The sequence below is a fragment of the Astatotilapia calliptera genome, chromosome 15 (assembly GCF_900246225.1).
Source record: "Astatotilapia calliptera chromosome 15, fAstCal1.2, whole genome shotgun sequence".
Lineage (NCBI taxonomy): Eukaryota > Metazoa > Chordata > Actinopteri > Cichliformes > Cichlidae > Astatotilapia > Astatotilapia calliptera.
This window is the reverse complement of record NC_039316.1, coordinates 35,996,856-36,017,201: the sequence shown is the minus strand read 5'-3', so window position 1 is coordinate 36,017,201 and position 20,346 is coordinate 35,996,856. Positions and strand designations below refer to the sequence as shown.

Below are 20,346 nucleotides of genomic sequence, written 5' to 3'. Positions count from 1 at the left end.
CAGTAGGCAACGGGTGAAGTGTCTTGCCCAAGGACACAACGACCAAGACTGTCCAAGCCGGGGCTCGAACCGGCAACCTTCCGATTACAAGGCGAACTCCCAACTCTTGAGCCACGATCGCCCCTTTGCACCATGTTTGATAGCTTGCTGAAAGACCTCACACCGAGCACATCTACTGCGGGTGTGGTGCCTGTTATTGTGGTGTAATTGCATTGTACAGTAGATGTTAATGCAGCCGGTAAGTGTAGTTAGGCTGACGGCAGCTAGAGGGCGAGACCGGTATGTTTTGAATAGAATGTTATGTTATGTGGGGAGAAGAATTGTACAGTGGACCCGCGTACAATTGAATAACACGACAGAAGTCCTGTACTGATCCATATAACCTCGACTGAACGAACCTGTGTCTGGTGGAGCTTGCGTAAAAATGAGGAGGAGAATGTGGCGGATGAGACTGCACAGAGAGCACCGGCGGGGCCGAGTGCGACATTCAGCATCCAGCCACCGGAGTCCTTCGACTTTTCAAAACCGCAAGAGTCCAAATGGATACGGAGGTTCGAGAGATTCCATCTCACCAGTAATTTGAACGTCAGTTCGGAGGAGAACCAAGTCAACACGTTGATTTACTGCATGGGAGACGAGGAGGACGATGTGCTTTGCGGTCTGAGTTTAACAGCTGAGCAAAGGACAACATATGAGGGGGTACATGATGGTTTCCAGGCTTTTTTCATTGTGAAGAAGAATGTGATCTACGAGCGTAAATGAGACAGTGGATGCTTTTGTGACTGCACTGTATGTGCTAGCAGAACATTGCAACTATGGAGTGCTACATGATGAGCTGATACGTGACAGGCTCATTTTGGTCTCACGGACAAACGGCTGTCAGAATGCATGCAGCTTGACCCAGATTTGACTTTGCAGAAGGCTATCAACATGGCGAGGCAAAGTGAAGAGGTAAAGCGACAACAATCCTCCTTACGAGCTGACTCTAGAGCTGTGGCTAGCGATGCTAAGTCTGTAGATAGAGTGCACAAAATCAGTCGTAAGCCTGTTAGAACCGAACCTCTCCAGGCTGATAGTCGTCAAGCTAAAACACGTGGATTCCGAGAAGACGGCAAAAAAGGGCCAACCTGTCAGAAATGTGGTGGCGCTCCATCCCATTCAAAGCAGGATTGTCCAGCGAATGAAGGGAAATGCCATGCATGTGGGGAAAAAGGACATTACAGGAGCATATGCAGGGCACCCAAAACCGTGCATGAGGTTGAAGAGGATGAACGTGGTTTGTTCCTAGGCATTTGTTAAGTGTGAGGGTGAGCCGTGGACTGTCGGCTTAAGCATAAACAACAAGAACGTGTCAATCAAAATTGATACGGGCGCTGATGTGACAGTCCTACCCCTTAAGGTGTGTCATGGTGCTGGGTCGTTGACCCAGCGTTTTGTGTTTCATATTATTATTGTCTTCTGTTCTAGTTTATTCTGATGTTGGTATTCTGTGTCCTCCCCTTGTGCCCTGTTCGTGTTGTGGATTTCCTGTTTTATTTTGAAGGTCTGTGTTTGTTGTCACTGTGTTCAGCTTGTATCCTCAGGTCGTCTGTGCTCCCACCTGTATGTCATTTCCTGGTCTCCTTGTTTGTGTGTATATATAGTGGGTGTTGGCCTGTGCTCATTGTCGGCTTGTCTGTGTTCCATGGTGTTTCGTTCCTCTCTCTGCCCCGCACCCCATTTCTTATGTTCTCAGGTTTGTTATTTGGTTTTCCCAGTTTAGGTTTCTTTAGTCATTTGTCTTTGTCACTGCCAGTTCCGTCACCCCATTACTTGTAAATAAACATCACTTGCATTATCAGTCAACTGCCTGCATTTTGGGTCCTTTTCCTCCAACACCACGCGGCTTGCCTCGGCTGCCGTGATAGTACGAGCCGACCAAACATGGACCCAGCGGCATCCGCACCTTCCGAGGAGCTTCGGGCTTAATTGACACTGATTTCTGGTGGTGGTGGTACTGAAGAAGACAGAAGATGTACGCATATGTGTCGACCTTACACACCTCAATGAGTCTGTGTGCCGAGAGAAGTACATATTGTCATCAAATGTACATATTATTTTTATTTTATTATTTTTTTCAAATACAGTAGAAGACTGAGGAAGTGTCCCCCTATACATGTCGTTTATGCTTTCAACAGAGCATTCTCTATATTTTCTGGACATATGAGCAGTAAATGACGATTTCACAGAGAACATACTTTTACAACCAGTTACTGGACATGCCACAGGTCACCCCTCCACTCTATGCTGTTTTAAGTGAGATATAAGTTCTTTCACTGTGTGACATTGGCGCTCACATAGTGTTGTGGCACATTTTAAGTCTGTAAAAATGGCGCTACCAGCAATAGGGCGTGCAGGTGCATTGTGAACCCGATAGAAATGGGCTTTAAAATGTATGCCTGCATTCACTACCGATGCATTTGAAAAAATGATGGGGTTTGTTCCTGTGAACGCGACAATGCAGCACATAACCCCTCAACGTCTTCAGCGTTTTGTTGCAAAAAGAGCACGAAATCATTGTAGCTGTCAACAGCACATTTGTTTTAGGTTACTAACCTCCTATGACCTTATAATAACCACTGCTTGAAAACAGCATGGAAAAAATAGGAGTAGCCTATTGCTCGGTCAGACGCCATTAATACTATTACTGGAAAACATACTCTCATGTATTTTAAGATAACAGAAAATGCAATGTTAGCTTACCAAAACTTTTGCTCATGCTAAAATAGCTGAATATCTCAACGTATACACATCTCCACCACTCTGCTTGCAGACTGAGCGCGTAATGGCACGAGCCGCCAAGCTTGCTACTCCCGCAATAATTTTAAGTAGTCCAATCAAAGAACAGAAACAAACTCTCAGTGATTTGCCAAGGTAGAGCTTGTGTAGTTTTAAATACTAACACACTTTGGGCATTAAAAAAATAATTATTTGAGCAAATGATTAATTTAACTTTTACTAAATCTGGCTAAAATTGATTGAACGTGGTGCAAAATTAAAGAAATGACTAACATGGAGGAGATGACCAGCTGTCTATTTGAAAGATAATCAGCACAGACTCTAGTCTGGCCCACTGGCCAGCTTTGGAAATTTTAATTTTAACAAGTTTTGGATTTTTCTTCCACTGAAAAAGACCTCCCCCAAAGCCATTCCTACTACACCAAAATAATAACAACTAAATGAAAGAAACATTCCTGTCTTTTCACTGTCTATAAAAAAACAGGACATTTTCTATGAAACAACAAAAACCTTTCTATTTTATAATTACATGACAATCTGGCCAGTGGGCCGCCATAACTTTTAGGTCATTTTTAACATTTATTTATTACAGTTTAAGACTAAAGACTTATGCTGAATGATTTCATTTATGTACTACAACAGTTTGTCTTTAAAATGTAGAAAAACTGACAAGTACTGTTGAAATTGTACTGTCATATAAAGATATCTCTGATAACTTCCTTACACTGACAGAAATTGTACTGGTCTGTCCCACTTAAAAAGTGGTCTGCATGTGACCAACATTGTAAATGAGTTTGAATGAATTTGTGAAATGTAATATTTTTTTAAATGAATTTAAAAAAAAACTAACAAAATATGTAATTTTAACATTATTTTGGTACAGTTTCAGTTGTATGTGTTGACTTTTAAATTACAATTTTTCAGTGTTTATAAAACAGTAAACTGTAAATTCAACAAGGACATTTGATATTTAAAACATATTCCTACTGTAAAATTAACACTTTTATTTGGTTCAGGACTTTACAGGTATATATGTATTATTTACAAAATGTTGATGTAAATTAAACATTGCTTTCTTGTTTTTCTATTTAAACATTTTTGATGTCAAGATTTTACACAATTTTACTGTTAATTTCACAAACATTTTTTACAGTGTAGGCTTCACATAAACATCTACTGCAGAATATTTTTATAAAATCCCAGGCCAGGAAAATTGCCTTCATGTTTTTCTGTGTTTCATCCTCATCTACTTTGACACAAAGGCATCTGCTGTGATGCTTATACCTCTGATGAAGTCTTGCAAGTGTCAGCTTTCTTTTTATAGATATAAAAATATGGAAATGTACTGACGCATGATCTGAAATATAATATTTCTGACTGTCTGAGGCAAAATTTCCCCGATTCAAATCGAATTGAATCGAATCGTATCGATTCAGGACCTTGTGAATTGGAATCTAATCGATTCTAGATATCAGTGATGATACCCAGCCCTAGTACATGCGGCTGTCTTCTTGTTTGATAGAGTGATACCATATATGCCCTATAGCTACAAAAAAGGCTAACATTGTTATCTTTTTACAAAGAAAAACAGCTAAACGTGAGAGGTTTTTGGACGAAGTTTGTGTTCTCCATTCTTAAAACACCGGTTCGAGCACCATTTAAGCACCGGTATCGGATAAAACCTAAACGATACCCATCCCTAATTATGATTGCCCCATCTGCAGAGCTGATTTGACAGCTTCTGTTTAAGATCATGTGACGGTTCTGTGGGATATTGGGCTACCGTTCTGGTGCTTTGAACATATATTTTTTGGTGAAAAAATTATGCTATGTCAATTTGATTAATAAATCATTTTGATGAATACAATTGTGTGTTCTCCTTTTGCTTGTGTCTTCTTGATGTTTTTTTTCTTAATAAAAATCCAAAAAACAATTTGAATGTAATCTATACAACACAATCTTACAATAGGCTGGAAGTATGCTTGTGCTCCATGTGATTATATAATTCATTAATCAAGCTTTATTAACAGACTTAAGTTCATGATTATACAAAAGAAAAAAAAGCACAATATATAAAACCAACCAAATATTAACTTTCGTAAAAGTGCTTTAAAAGTGCAAACACCTGCAGTTCCAAACATCTGAAAAAACGTCTTACAACCCCCTCTGGCTATTTTAAAAAGGATTCTCATTGCATCATTGTATGTGACATGCAACTTCGGCATGCTACATTGTGTGTAAGATGACCACAGGGGGGCAGTATAGAATGGTGTGCAATATGCTTCAAACCAGGTGTTTCCAACTCCAATTAGTCCAGAGCTACTGTTCTGCAGCTTTGGATCCATCCCTACTCCAACACAGCTGAATCAAATGGTTGAATTACCTCTTCAGCATACCATAAAGTTTGGCAAAGGCATGGTAACAAGACCAATCATGTAGATCCTAAGATTTTCAGTGTGATGACCATGGTGGTGAGAATTCGAATGGAATAAATCAGAGCATTGTTATATCCCAAGATCAAAGTTGACCACAACCCCCCCCCCCCCCCCCCCCCAAAGCACACTGAGTAATATATCATATGAAAATGCCTGTAGAGAACTGTGCAAAACATAGTTTTTCCCAATCACAATGACGCAATAAATGTAGCAAAATCACACAGTACATGAAAACATCTTAACCCTTTAAAACCATCCGTGTCATATTTCCTACATGAGTTTGGGGGGTTTTGAAACTTCTGCATCGTCAGCGTGAAATAAATTGGAATTTTTTTTCTTCTAAGCATTAAAATAACAAACAAATGCAGGATGTAGCAAATATGACACAAATGAAAATTATACTGAATTTAATATTTAATATTTTTTAAAAATGTCATCAATAGAGTCAATAAACAGTCCATTTTCAAAAACAAAAAAAGGATCCTCTAGTGTGGTTCAGGCTCTAAAGGAATTTTACAGCTTATAGAAGCAAACAATTTCAGCCAAAATAAGATAAGATAAGATAAGATAACCTTTATTAGTCCCACACGTGGGAAATTTGTTTTGTCACAGCAGGAAGTGGACAGTGCAAAAGTTATGAGGCAAAAATTAGAATACAATAAGAATAAATACAGTACACAACTGTACAGAATAGAATAAAATAAAATACTATATACAGTAGAATAAAATAAAATAAATATACAATAAGATAAAAATAGAATACAAATACAAATACTATATACAACTGAGTAAAAATACAACGATGACAGAAAGGATTATTGCACTTAGTATTATTGCATATGTGTGGATGTGTGTGCTTGATCAGTTAAAGTCTTTATTATGGAGTCTGACAGCAGTGGGGAGGAAAGACCTGCGAAATCTCTCCGTCCCACACCGTGGGTGCCGCAGTCTCCCACTGAAGGAGCTGCTCAGTGCTGTCACAGTCTGCTGCATGGGGTGGGAGATGTTGTCCATCAGGGATGACAGCTTAGCCGCCGTTCTCCTGTCACTCACCACCTCCACTGGGTCCAGAGGGCATCCTAGAACAGAGCTGGCCCTTCGGATCACCCTGTTCAGTCTCTTCCTGTCCCCAGCAGAGATGCTGCCGCCCCAGCAGACCACGCCATAAAAGATAGCAGTGGGTGAAGATAATAAAATACACCATAGTGTGGGGGTTGCACACTATGAGTGCTTTTGTTTTATTATTTAATTTTATTTTAATTTTAAATCCTTTTGAGTAATTTAGCACCAAACATCAAATACAGAAAACTGCTGCTATAGAAGATGTATGTATAGGGTTCACAAGAACTCAATATAAAACGATCATCAGTTAAGATGCTTTTACACAGCTTAGAATATTTGTAAGATTTATTATCTGGACTTTAAAATATCTTGATTTAATTGTCTTATTGGTTCACAAAGTCATTGAAATTTAAGACAGATGAAGGGCTTTGTTGGAAAACAGGGCTCTGCTATATATTTATTTGCATAACTGGCATACTAAAAAGACAAAACATACAATACAAAGAGTTTAAAGAACAGACAAGCTAAAAAGTTAAATTAGGCCGCATTGTATGAAACCACCCAGATAATGATGATGGTAATGAAGCTGACTGTTATGAAGATGATGTAAAGGATGAACAGCAGGCGGTCTATGATTAAACCTATCTGGATCCATTCCTCTGTGCTCAGGCTTTTGCTCAGATGCTTCTCCAACTGAAGGTGGATAGCCTGGAGGCCTCTGCCCAGGCTCCTCAGCTCTTGCAGGGTTTTGTCCTCACCCAGTGGCCCCTTCTGCTCCAGAGTCTTGGATTCCTCTGTCACTGGAGAGTAGATTGGCATTTCTATTGAGCGGAGACAAGTCAGAAGATTATGTCAGCTTTGACATTTTTTTAAGAATTTGCATATCCTGATCTTGTTTCCTACCCTGTGTGACTGGATTTTGGATCACTGTGTCGTTCCGATCTCTGGGCTTTGGAGGAAGGCATACTAGTCGACCCAGGATTTTAAGAAAAAGCACTCTGATCCAGCGAGGAGCTCGAGAATAGTTAGAGGAACCGTGCAGGAAGCTTGTAACGACAATAGTTTCCAGTAGACTGCCCACCATCATAGTCAGGCACATAGACAGGAAAACATCTATAAAAATGATAGTGGAATAATAATTAATGTTTACATTTTACAGACAAATACAAGTTAAATCCAGACAAAATATTTAAAAATTAAAATCATGAATATTTTTGGTCTATTCAGAGGAATGGAGACAAGCCGTAAACTATTTAAGAAATATCCTCAGCCCCTGTCAGCTCAGTGACAAAAATTGTCACAGTTGACGCTTTAATCTGCCAGACTGCAGCTGCACCTTATGTACATTTTGTAGTATTCATTCCACCTCATTCATTTCTGTATTTTATGTATATAAGTTTAGACTCGTTATTTATAGTTGGTTTACACAGCTTTGTGTATGTATGTGTATATATAGATGTGTGTGTGTGTGTGTGTGTGTGTGTGTGTGTGTGTGTGTGTGTGTGTGTGTGTGTGTGTGTGTGTGTGATTTACATTGCTGTGCTTGAGAGCCACCATCTACCGGAACCAAATTCCCTGTATGTGTCTGCACATATACTTGGCCAATAAACACGATTCTGATTCTGATTCTGATTCTGATCTATGAGACTGTGACTCAACTGCTCTCAAAAATTTTGTGTGTTGTAATGCATATATTGATTTTCCTAAATCTCGAGTCTGACATATTTGTTATTCATTATTAATAATAAGAATAATTAAAAAGACCCAAACTAACACTGAAACTAATTTAATTTAATAACAATTAAATTAAAACTAAACATTTTCATATAATAAGAACTAAACTGAAATGTGCAGACCTAGAAACACAAAGCTGAAACAAAATAGCCAAAAATAACTGTGCAGTATAACCATAAACCTGGCACTTTGTTAATGATTAGATATGATGAATTGTACTTTTTAAAGGTAAACTTTGGCTGGTATTGGCCAGAGGGGCTGATGGTGCGATATGGCAGCCTCGCTTCTGTCAGTCTGCCCCAGGGCAGCTGTGGCTACAACTGTAAATGGTAAATGGCCTGCATTTGTATAGCGCTTTTCTAGTCCATAGGACCCCAAAGCGCTTCACACTACATTCAGTCATTCACCCATTCACACACACATTCACACACTGGCGATAGCAAGCTACATTGTAGCCACAGCTGCCCTGGGGCGCACTGACAGAGGCGAGGCTGCCGGACACAGGCGCCACCGGACCCTCTGACCACCACCAGTAGGCAAACACGGGGTTAGTATCTTGCCCAATGATATTTTGCATGCAGCCTGGGATCGAACCACCGACCTTCTGATTAGTTTTCTTTCTCACATGTAGCTTCATCATTACATTATGGTAGTTATACTGTTAAATCTCTAGGTAGGTCAGAACAAGCAACCCTTTTGTATTTGGGCCAAAAAGTCACATTGGGACGAAATGTATACCAAACCAGACAATGTAAACACACTTATGAGAGGTATGGCATTTCCAGTAACAGGCAGCAGGTCATTCATTATGAGCAGGAAGACGGTGTAGCCCAGGATTAGTGTCATCTTGAACAAAGACCGGTCGACTTCATTGGGAGGCAAGATGAAGCTGAAGAGGTCCACAGTGATGAGGAAGCAGCTGGGGAGCAGGAGGTTCACTACGTACAGCATGGCCTGGCGCCGCAATGAGATCTGCAGCAAAGTGAGAACTTAACACTAAGGACGGTGCTGATGTTCCTGGGTGTTTTTGATGTTTTTAGAACTTTTAGATGTATTTGATTTAAATGTTCTATAGATCCTAAGTTCCTCTGATATACTAACTGAACAGTTAAATATCTGATAATGAAGAGAAAACTCTTGTTTCGGATTACTTTCTAAAAGCCTTTGCCTTTGTGTCCTCCGTTTTCTTATAGTATGAATAATTAAATCATACAATAACATTATAGTTTTACAGTGTAAGAGTGTCTTACATGGAAGCGAATTTCATCATAAAAGCCCGATGCTGTAGATGGTAGTGTGTATTTCTTTGCTGTAATTCCAATTAATTCCCATTCACCCATCGTTTCCATCCTTGATTTAGAGTATTCAAACATCCTCTCTGGAGTCTCTGTCAGATAAAGCTGCAGAGCATTACCTGCATGGAAAATAGTCAATTTGTCAGACAAGACTATTCATATTAATGTCAGTGAAATAATTTTACTGTATTATAAACTAAACCATTCATTTCATAGGACAGACTGTGAAAGATCCTCATGAACTTACTCTTGAGTGTGAATGAGTTGAAGGTTAAAGTGCAGTTCTGAATGTCAAATGGAAACAAGTAGATGTCAAGCCTGCAGGAGGTGACAGCTTTGACAGGCTGTGAATCACTCACAATGCCATTAGAAAGCACGTAGGTATATGGGACGTTTGGAGCAGTGTTTTCATCCATGCTGCAGGAAGATGAAAGACATAACATTTAGAAACACAAGCACCTGTATGCTGATAGAGCCCTCATTATTAAAATTAAGTTTACTCAGATAGCTACATGGCAGAAATAGAAAATGTATGAAGAAAGGGCTTACAGTTGATATGTAGAGTGCCGCCTAATATTAAGTATGACTGCTAAGTGTTAACTTGTCTGCTTCATTCTGTCTGCTAAATATTGTAGGAGGCAGATCAAAAAGATCATACCTTCATATAGTGGATAGCAGTCTTACCAAGCCGCTCTATTATCCTATCCACACTATTGTTATGTTATTCCACTGACATCAGTTGGACACCTATGTGAATCGCTACCTTATAGTAGTGGAGGGGTTTGTGTGTCCTACTGATCCCAGGGGTTATGCTGTCAGGGAGCTTTGTCCCCTCGCATGGCAAATTGGTCCTGGGTGAGGGATCACACAAAGAGAAGAGCCTTCAGAAGACCCTTATGTGTACATGACCAAAGGAACCATTCACCCTGCTTGGGATGGAGTTACTATCCTAGCTCAGGACCACTTTGCTCGGACTAGAGCCGCTACTTCTCCATGTTGATGTCAAGGTGCTGGGTCTGGTGACCCAGTGTTTGTGTTTTTGTTAAATATTCTTTGTTTATTGTTGTTCTTGGTTTTGGTTATCTTAATTTCTTAAGCTCTCAGGAATCTTAGTGCTCCCTCCCTCAGTGTTCATCTTAGCCTGTGTTTAGTTTCTGTTCCCGTGTCCCACGTTTCATGTCTACTCTCCCCTGTCTCTGTGTTCCCTGTGTCTCCCCAGTCAGCCGTGTCTCCATGTCGCAGTTTGTACTCTTGCCTCTGTGCTTCACGTTCACTCTGTTTTCTCTGTCAGCCTTGCCTCCTTGTCAAGTCTGCGTCTCTGCACCTGTCTTTTGTTTCCTGTTTTACTTTGATAGTCTTGTGTCCTGCATTCACTGTTTTGAGTTTTGCTTCCCCTTCGTCTCGTTATGTCAGATTAGTCCCAGCTGTTTCGCTCCTGTTTTCCATTCCCTCTTTACTCCCTGGTGTATTTAAGCCCTGTGTTTTCCTCATGTTGTTAACCATGATGTACCTCTGTGCTGCGTGTGTTTCTTCTGTACTCCCACGTTAAGTTTCCTAGTTTCTTAGCTTTTTAGTTTGAGTTTCATGATTCTAGTTTCTTGTTTTTGGTTTTGTTTTTTGTATCAGTGTTGGAGTTTTTCCAGCAATAAAGATGCTGTTTTGGGTTTACTCCCCCGTGTATAAGTCCTGCATTTGGGTCTGTCACACAGCAAACTACGACAGTTGAAAGGAGCCAGTTATGATGGTCAGGCATTTGATAAGGATGCGTCCTGGTGAGGTGTGCTTGACACATCTCAACGGGAGGAGGTCCCGGGGAAGACCCAGGACAAGCTGGAAAGATTATTTTTCTTGACTGGCCTGGGAATGCCTCGTTGTTCCCCTAACTAATCTGGAGGAGGTGGCTTGGGAGAGAAATCTGAGCTTCTCTGCTGATGCTGCTGACCCCGCGACCAGATAAGAGCAAGAAAATGGATAGATGGAAATTAGTTAGGGGTGGCTGTAGCTCAGGTGGCAGAGCAGGTCAGCCACTAATCAGAAGGTCGGTAGTTCGATCCCAGGCTGCCTCCTGGCTGCATGCCAAATATCCTTGGGCAAGATACTAACCCCGTGTTTGCCTACTGGTGGTGGTCAGAGGGACCGGTGGCGCCAGTGTCCGGCAGCCTCGCCTCTGTCAGTGCGCCCCAGGGCAGCTGTGGCTACAATGTAGCTTGCCATCGCCAGTGTGTGAATGTGTGAATGTAGTGTGAAGCGCTTTGGGGTCCTTAGGGACTAGAAAAGCGCTATACAAATACAGGCCATTTACCATTTAGTTGGAGTCACAACTCAAATATTTCCTGACAATAGTATGCACAGAGACCATGCCTTTCTACTTTCACCTGTATGCACCTTCTCCATTTTTGTTTTTGCTGCTTAGTAAAGTTAGCGCTTTATTGGCTAATGATGTGTCAGGCTAGGTCTCAAGATCACACATATACATAAAAAAGAAATGATCTTAATCTGCGAATTATTGAAGATGGCACTTACATTTCATTGATTACAATATCTGGTACCCAGAGATTTGTTCTTGGAATTGAAATCCGAGTAGTTCCACAGTTTTCTGGGTCCCACTTGGTGAATTCATTTTCCCATTGCTGCAACACAAACCATGCAGATGTAAACATAAACACAATATAAAACCTGCTGGCTACCATTTAAAAACTCGAGATAATTAAATTTAAAAGGGAACCCCAAAAACTTTTCTTTTATCTTAACACTTTTATGTCACTAATGGGTTTGCCTATTTGCTGCCCAAAAAGATTTCAAGGGCAAAACTTAAACTTTCATCTATAAAAACATTTTTTTATGCATAGATATGGGTAGAAATCAGCTGTTTCATTATTGCTTGAAAATGTACTATGAAAAAACTGCTTACAATATCTGGCCATAGAAATGTTGTGAGGAGCTGGGCTTTCTCATCCTGAAAAAGAAGATTTTAATTTATTTATTCTCAAAAAAATAGAAAATTGCCCTCATGGAAAATTGCTTTTGACCATTTTATGCTCTTAATGTTGTACAGTATGCAGAAAAGCGCATGCACATGATCTAATAATGAAATGGTTTCATGGTAACAAAGGTGTCATTTACCACTCCCAAAATGCCAAACACAGTTAAGAAAAGGCCAACGTTAGTGACTGTTGTTATGTTCACCACAGGCCGAATGGCGTTCAGGTTGAAGACTGGCGAAAGAGCCTCCAGCACTGACGGTGTATCAGGGTTGGAGCAGTTCAGTATGGTGGAGCTGTACTGAGCTACGAGGGAAAGAAGAAATGTGCCCTTATGATGTCGCAGCAAATACCTTTGTCTGAACGCCCACAATTACAACTCTGGCAAACGCGACCCAAATACGAGTGAGGCATCATGTATATCTACATTTATCTAAATCTAAACTTGACTTTATAAAGTTTCAAATTTGAATTTCAGTTTTTAATCTAAAAGTAAAATCTTTAAAATCTAGACAGGAATGAATTGGACAACATGGTCCATAACATTTCTGGCTAAATGTGTATTTTAGACAATTTTTGGCTGCTAGGACCTCATGTTTCCTCTTCCTTAAATATTTATAAGACTAGCTAACTGTCAGTGTGAGTGGCGCTGACAAAGTGAACAAGTCAAGTACAACAACCTTAAATTAAAAAAAAATCCTCCAATACAAAACATGTACACTTTATCCTTTAATAGGTGTTATAATCGGACTATAGGAAATCACATTTGCAGTTCGGAATTTCAACAGGTATAACATCATTTTGTAATAAGATTATTTTTTAATAAGATGTCTGACACTGTAGATTATGCACATAAAATTGGCGGTATAGTGCAAATAATAACACAGTTTGATGAACCATTACAATGCGTCATTTATATGTTTAAATACTATTTAGTATTTTGGATAGTGACTGTGAGAAAATCAACACATCAACAATTAATTACACAGGAGATTCAAATAATCAGTAATATAAGAATTAGTTATTTTTTAATAATATAAATAAATGTGTATTTGTACATTATAGGAACTTACCATGCATGAGCAGAGAGATGAAGATTAATAGAAGCTTTGAAGGCCTGACTTTCAGCGAGCAGCACTGAAAACATTAAAACTGTGGTTGTCAGTTTGAGTGGTGTGATAGTGGCGTGGGAATCTTTTTAAAGACAGTCATTACAGGTCATTAAAAAAACCTAACTGTTAAACCTTGACGTTGTTAAATATTTCTTCATCTTAGATCTGTTAAACATCTGGTATGAAATTTATGCAAACCTTCCTTGTATGCCCACAATGTAAAAGCAGGTTTATATCTTTTATCTGTTAGATATACACAATCAACAGTAGTTACAAGTGTGAATAATGAATGAGGTGTATCTTGGTCTTGAAACTGATGTTTTAGATTACTTGGGTTAAGTACCACACTGCAATATGGTTTAATCATCATTGTATTCTTAAGTTGCAGATAAAATTAGATTTTGTAACTGGTAACACTGTGTAAACATATTATTGATATAATCTCAGGAAATACAGAAATATCTGTTGGAGTTTTCAATAAGAGGGAGAGCCTCTGTTTTCATGATATCACAACATTATTTTTTCATGTTTTTCCAGTCTTAAAAACAGATTAAATATCCAAGGCTTCATCCTAAAAGACCATAAAGGTTGGCAAACATATTTACAATGTATTTTTTGTACACTCAAAATAGATAAATATTTGAATACCTGCATCCAGTCCTCTGAGCCTTGGTTGACTTGCCGGTGGATGTCTTGGAGGTCCTTGCCCCCTTTCTTTAGCTCCTGCACAGCCCCGTCCTCCACTGCTGGCCCATTTTTCTCTTGAGGCCCTTCGTAATCTTCAATATTTTCCACAGCAGTCGTGGTCTTAAGGTCTATTTCTAAATCAATGAGAGAAAAAGTATCAGAATCAGAATCTTTAGTGCCATAATGCTAATAGCACAACAAAATTATGTGCTACTCCATTCAGTGCAAAGCAAGGGAAGCAAACAATCAGTTTAACTATTGAAAAAATACATAAATAAAAAATATGTTCTGAAAATAAATATTGTATAAACAGTATAGAAATATAAACAAATAGATAGGTACATGTGTGGTTAATTGAGTCATTATTGATTGCACAGGTTGTGAAGAGAACATATCAATGTTCAGTTATTGTTTATTATTTACAATCACAACATCCCCTCAATATGTGCCGTTTATTTTGGTTTTTATTGTCCTGTGCTGCCTTCCTGTGGAGTAGTTCATGTGCCGAGGATTGTTTGATTTAGGTCTTTTTTTTTTTTTTACAACTTTGCAAAATAAATTATTTTGAACTCTGTAAAATCAATTATTTCTTTTATCCTGAATTTCCTCATGCTACTGATTGTTAACCACTTCAAAGCGACTTAAAAACTACATACCCGAAGCTCTTGATTTCTTATTCATTGGTGCCATGGAAACAAGAAATCCCAGAAATTGTGTGAGGACTCGGATCCAGTGAAGGACGGGAGAGAAGTCAGCAGACCCACACAGCAGGTTGGTGATGGGGTTTATTTGTCGCAAACTGGCCACCATCAGAGGCAGGCAGATGGAAAAAAAAACACCTACAGAGAGACAACGGTGTGTGCTGAGGCCCAGAAACAATACAGATTTACAATGTCGCAGCCTAATTGACTGAATTTGTGCGTGTGCCTGGGCATAAGCATTAAATACTGTTGGCATGGAAACCTGTTCCATGTAAGATTACATATTTTTCTCTATACTGTAATTTTTTACACACTCTAGAAGAATGTTCCCAGTCCAGTTTCTATTCAAACACAACTGTAGCCAGTTTCAAGAAATCAGTGTAGACTTTTTGTTGAGTGTTACTCACATATGAGGGGTATGGTGTTTCCAGTGCCCGGCAGCAGGTCATTCATGATCAGCGGGAAGACGGTATAGCTGAGGATGAGGGTCATCTTGAAAGCGGACCTGTCCACACTATGTGGAAAGCAGCTGAGGAACAGGACGTTTACCATATACTTAGTGGCCCGGCACCTCAATCTGATCTGTGGAAAGAAAAGAAGAGATAACTGAGGTACTCTTAAGCTGTGAACCATGCTTGTCATTACCTGGTACATGAATGTTTGCTATATAACTGTATAATTCAGGATTTAGACTGAATTTATATTTTTAGGTGTGTTTTAATTTTGCAATAATGTTAAAGATTTAAAAAATATAGGGAAAAAATTACAACATAGCTTTGATTTTATCTTACTATTTATTGTAGCTTCTCATTAGAATCAACTTACATGAAATTTAAACTCATCAGCACATAAACCATCACTGTTAATATCATTCTCTGTTGCTTTATCTGAGGTGATATCCAGTAGCTCCCATTCACACATGGTGGCCATCAAACTCTTGGAGACTATTGCCTTTATTTCTGCAGGTCTTCCAAGAAAAATCTTTATGTCCCTCGCTATGCGGGGAAGAAAAGTGAAGAGAAAAATGCTGACTTTAGTCAGAGCTCACTTAAAACCCACATTCAATTTAGATATAATTTTAAAAGGGTGAAACTGATATGCATAAGTGTTAAATGTTCTTACCAAAGTGCAAGTAGGGGTTGAAGGGGTTGCAGTTTTGTATGTTAAAGGAGACGGTGCAGATATCAAGGTTACAAGAGCTGACAGGCTTGACAGGTAGACCGCCATCCACCGTACTATTACTACACAGGGAACAGGGTGTTTTTTTGTGAATAGATGTGTGAAATGAGGACATGGCATAAATTAAAAGCACCGTTGATGTTGACAAACAACCCCAACAATAACCCCATTATGTCACAGCGAAAAACTAAAACTAAATTATTTTGTAAAAATACTTCTTGATGTGTCTTTTTGCACAATATTCAGGAGAACAATTTTCAAAATCCAAAAATTCAACATTCTCAAATCCCGGGATTAGATTTAGGGTTTTTAATTAAGTGTAATCATATTCTCTTGTTTGCATATAAGTTAGATTTGTAATTTCAAGACAAAGGCACAGAGGATTTGTGGCATTTACAACAACAGAGTATCCCACATAATGCTGAAACATTCATTTTAGTTTCTAGATGTCTGCTCTTTTGGAAATACTTGTGCGGAGTTTGAGATAAAGAGTAAATGATTTTGTACTTACAGCTCGTTGATTACAGGCTCTGGAACACACAATTTGGTTCCGGGGAGATGTAGTAGCTCAGTACGCCACTGAAATGGGTCCCAACTGACAAACTCATTGATCCAAGACTAAAACAACAAAATTGGTATCAGCACAAATAGTAAGCAAACCCCTGCATGGCTACTAAAATTATTGCAGTACATAGTGCAATAATAAGTGAGGAGAAGTTCAGCCTTTTCATCCTGGAAGACCAGAACAAAAAGTCTCTACCACAGAAAACACAGAAAGCCTCTCTTTGAAGAAGTTTGAACTAGTTTGTGACAGTCCTTCAACTCAAGAGTTTCAGATACAATAGATACCAAAATATAAAATATGCATACACACTGTTGGGAAGCACTAATGACATTGTAAATAAGCTCATGTGACAGGTGACATACCGCTCCTAGTATCTCACACAGAGCGAAGAAAGTGCTGACATCGGTGGAATTTGTCATTTTCTCCACAGACCATATGTCACTTACTTCAAAGACTGGAGACAGACACTCCAGCAGGGCAGGTTTGTCTGGTGCAGAGCAGTTCACCATGTAAGCACTGCAAAGAGCTGATGAGGCAACAAAATCATGAATCTGAGTGTAATTACGTTGTAGTGTTTGGCTTGCAATGGGATTTGGCTGAAGTGAATTCAGTAGTTGTCAATTCAATTGTCTCTCTCCAGATTTAATGCTCATACTTTTACTATATTTAACGTCATTGATTAACTACTGAACACACTGTTGTTAAAACTGAAACTCAAACACTTTCATTGTGCTTAACAAAACACATACCTGTCTTGAAGATCAAAATCATGGTTGGCCTGAGTGACGGAAGAAGCTCCTGTAATCGCAATCAGGAGGATTTATGGATAAAAAATGGTAATAACATTTTGGATTCAAGTAACAGATATGCACTATTATTAGTATTTAACTTCAGCAGTAACACTTGTGACAATGTAACGAGAAAAAATTCCTTACCATAATGTTGCGAGTGAAAGTGTTGTATTCCAGCTGTTTTTTGAATGGAAACTGTTTTATTTGGTATACTACAGAATAATCATCACCTTAAATAATTGCCACATTTAAAAAAAAAAAATTGTTGACAGCTGTATTAGTCAGCAGCAGCAGAGCAAAGGTGTGTCTGCTGGTTATCTGGGAAACTTACTCTTGCAAGACTAAACTGCGAAGATATACATACTGTCACTAAACAAAGCGTGATGTGGACAAACATTGGGCAAATGATGCGGAGCAGAAGGCAGGACAGCTGCTTTGCTTGTAGGTGTTTTCATACAAAGCACAGATAAACCACAGGTAATGTAAGGTACCTCAGTGTGTGACTTGAAAATGCTGAGGACTGACCACAGTAGCATCAGTGTCACACATGCCCATCACAGGCAAATCAGAGAAACCTGTGACAAGCAGGTGTTAGTCTGCCAAACAAGCTTTTATTATTTTATGTAACATGTTTTTTTTTTTTTAAATAAATTAAAATTCACCCATTCGATGAGAACAAAGAAATAACCTGAGATGATACTACTACTACTACTACTAATAAAACAAAATTCCTCATGTCATCTTGGCTATACTTGCTTTGATTATAATCACTTTCTGTGTTTCTGCGTCACTACTATGTCAAATTCTCTGTTGAATTTAAAATGTAATTTTCTTTTCTCCTTTATGAGTTATGTATCAAGATACTTTGTATCAGGTCGGATTTTTAGTCCAACTGTGGAAATTTTCGATATGTGATCATAATGCACCACAACAAGATTCCCAGCCTAAGCGTTACTTTGTTTGTTTATCAGTGAGCAGAAAAGTGTTAACAGACTAAATTATATTCTAGTAATTAATTTAACTATAACACTATTATACCTATACTGCAGTAGCATGGCTACAAGCTATAAAACATAATATTAAGCCTATTACTTTTCCATATACATTTAATGACTGTCTTCCTAACTGTGATGGAGAACTTGCAACATTATAAAATACAAATTGGGATCATATCAACATATCAGATTCTTATATTTGTTGCAATATCTGTTTTGTTTTTTTGATTGATGATAGTTTGATTTCTTACTCCACAAAGTAAAAGCCACCAAGAATTCATTGTGCTCCTGATTATTTAGTTTTTAGTTTAGCTTCAGAGCTACTGAGTGGACAGATGTGTAAAATTTCACACAGTTCTCTGCTTGGATGATATGATACCTCATAGACATCCAGTATTTCAATGAAATTTTCAACAACTTTTACACTCAGTCAGATTTACAGATGTTGTCTAGCAAGATAAGTATTTATTCATAATCAAACCTCATGATAAATATCGGCATGAACTACATGATCTATAAATGCTACATCAGTACATGTTAAAAAAAAAAGTGACCTGTCCTGAAGCATCATATCAATATCGCCTTTGTCATTTAATTTACTAAACACTGAAACTCCTAATATTTGTAAAAATATTTTTTTAAAAAATACTGGGGGAAAGTGTTTAGAGTGTGCTTGAATGTCTTAAGACTATACTCACAGTTCACCATACTTGGAGTGAATATCCTATATAGCCGGAGGCTGGGACTTCCGGGTGATGCGTGGCAGCACAATGGATGCATAGTCACTGAGCTCTGTTCCAACTGAACTAAATTGCGGCCTCCAGACTTGAAAGTAATAACGTCAGCCCTTTCAAAAAGGGATGAAAAAGGGAAAATCTAAAAGAGGACAGAAAAACACTAACCAATCAAAGACTGAGGAGGCAAAGATCCAAAAAAGAATGGAACCACACGACAAGGAAGAGGGCGGCTGCTTGCTACCTAGCCACGAGTCAGCGTTGCCTGAGTTAGGAGGAGATAGCATCATCCTCCGGGAGATCGCAAAAGTGTCCAAGGAGCTTGGCAGCTTTAAAGATAAAGTCCAAGAATCATTGCTGGGACTCACGGAGGACACTGGCAATAAGCTGGCCGATGAGTTGGCAGCGTTTAAACAGGAACTAAACCAAAAGCTTCTCGAATGTGTGGCTACACAGCAGTCACAGGGTAAGGCCATTGCGGAGGCAAAGGGACATAGAAGGACTTAGGGCAGAGGGACTTAGGCTTGCCTGGAAGAAAAAAGTGTTTCTGGGAAACAAGCAGATTTCTTTTTGACCACGACTATGCCTTTGAAGTCATGGAGAAACGCAAATCCTACACGGGAATAAAAAAGGCACTAAAAGAGAGGAACATTCGGTTCCAAACGCCCTTCAAGCGGATTTGCATCCACTGGAGCACCGACCCACGGACTTACGAGGACACAGTGAAGGAGCTGAGAGCACGGGGCATTGAGTTGGAACCCGGGACCCAGCACTGAAGAGAGAGTACGTAACGCATTTTCATGGCATGGAGTGGATACGGAGAGGGACAGAGGGCCATGAATGGAAACTCAAGTCCGATGCAAACTGCGGGAATATAGAAGAGACTATTAAATATGAATGACAAGGAGGATAAGAGCTAAACTCACAAGCAAACAGACTATATAAGAAGGGAATATGCACCATTTGGTTTCATTGCTGTTCAAGTTGGTGCGTTGATAGTTCAGTTGATCAGATTTATAAGTTGCCATATATGTTGGATTCATCTAGTGTAAGTGGGATGTACCTGCTGGACAGTCGCCACAACACTAGGGAGAGCTCCCACCGTATGGTGGGTCCTTACTCTCCTCTCCCCAACAGGGACCTAAAGGGGTTGAACGATCCTGAGTAATTGGAGGACTCCATATGGGCTCTATTGTTTTTTTGTACCTATCTTAGTTTTGTGTTAACAGTGGGGGCGCAACGTTTTACCTCAGTGACATTTGGAATGCACATTCATGGCTCTATCTGGTTATAATAA

At 39.1% G+C, this 20,346-nt stretch overlaps 1 protein-coding gene across 1 annotated transcript; it reads right to left on the bottom strand.

Moving 5' to 3' along the window:
• Nucleotides 1-6,803: 6,803 nt before the first annotated feature.
• On the bottom strand, nt 6,804-17,300 carry LOC113006970 (5-hydroxytryptamine receptor 3C-like). Its single transcript, XM_026143248.1, has 16 exons — nt 17,279-17,300; nt 16,962-17,055; nt 15,908-16,026; nt 15,611-15,780; nt 15,193-15,367; nt 14,741-14,923; nt 14,046-14,218; nt 13,359-13,422; nt 12,428-12,591; nt 12,216-12,260; nt 11,828-11,934; nt 9,552-9,721; nt 9,260-9,423; nt 8,771-8,981; nt 7,179-7,388; nt 6,804-7,096 (listed from the first exon to the last, which is right to left on the bottom strand). The coding sequence occupies exons 1-16, from the start codon at nt 17,298-17,300 to the stop codon at nt 6,813-6,815; spliced, it is 2,355 nt and encodes a 784-aa protein (XP_025999033.1). The 3' UTR covers nt 6,804-6,812.
• Nucleotides 17,301-20,346: the final 3,046 nt, after the last annotated feature.

Excerpts from the sequence above, each read along its gene's own strand:
- LOC113006970 (XM_026143248.1), bottom strand. The coding sequence starts at position 17,300 with ATGATTTTGATCTTCAAGACAG. Across the intron at positions 15,368-15,610 it reads CTGATGAGTTTAAATTTCAT|ATCAGATTGAGGTGCCGGGC; the intron begins GTAAGTTGATTC and ends TTCTTTCCACAG. Across the intron at positions 8,982-9,259 it reads ATGATGAAATTCGCTTCCAT|ATCTCATTGCGGCGCCAGGC; the intron begins GTAAGACACTCT and ends ACTTTGCTGCAG.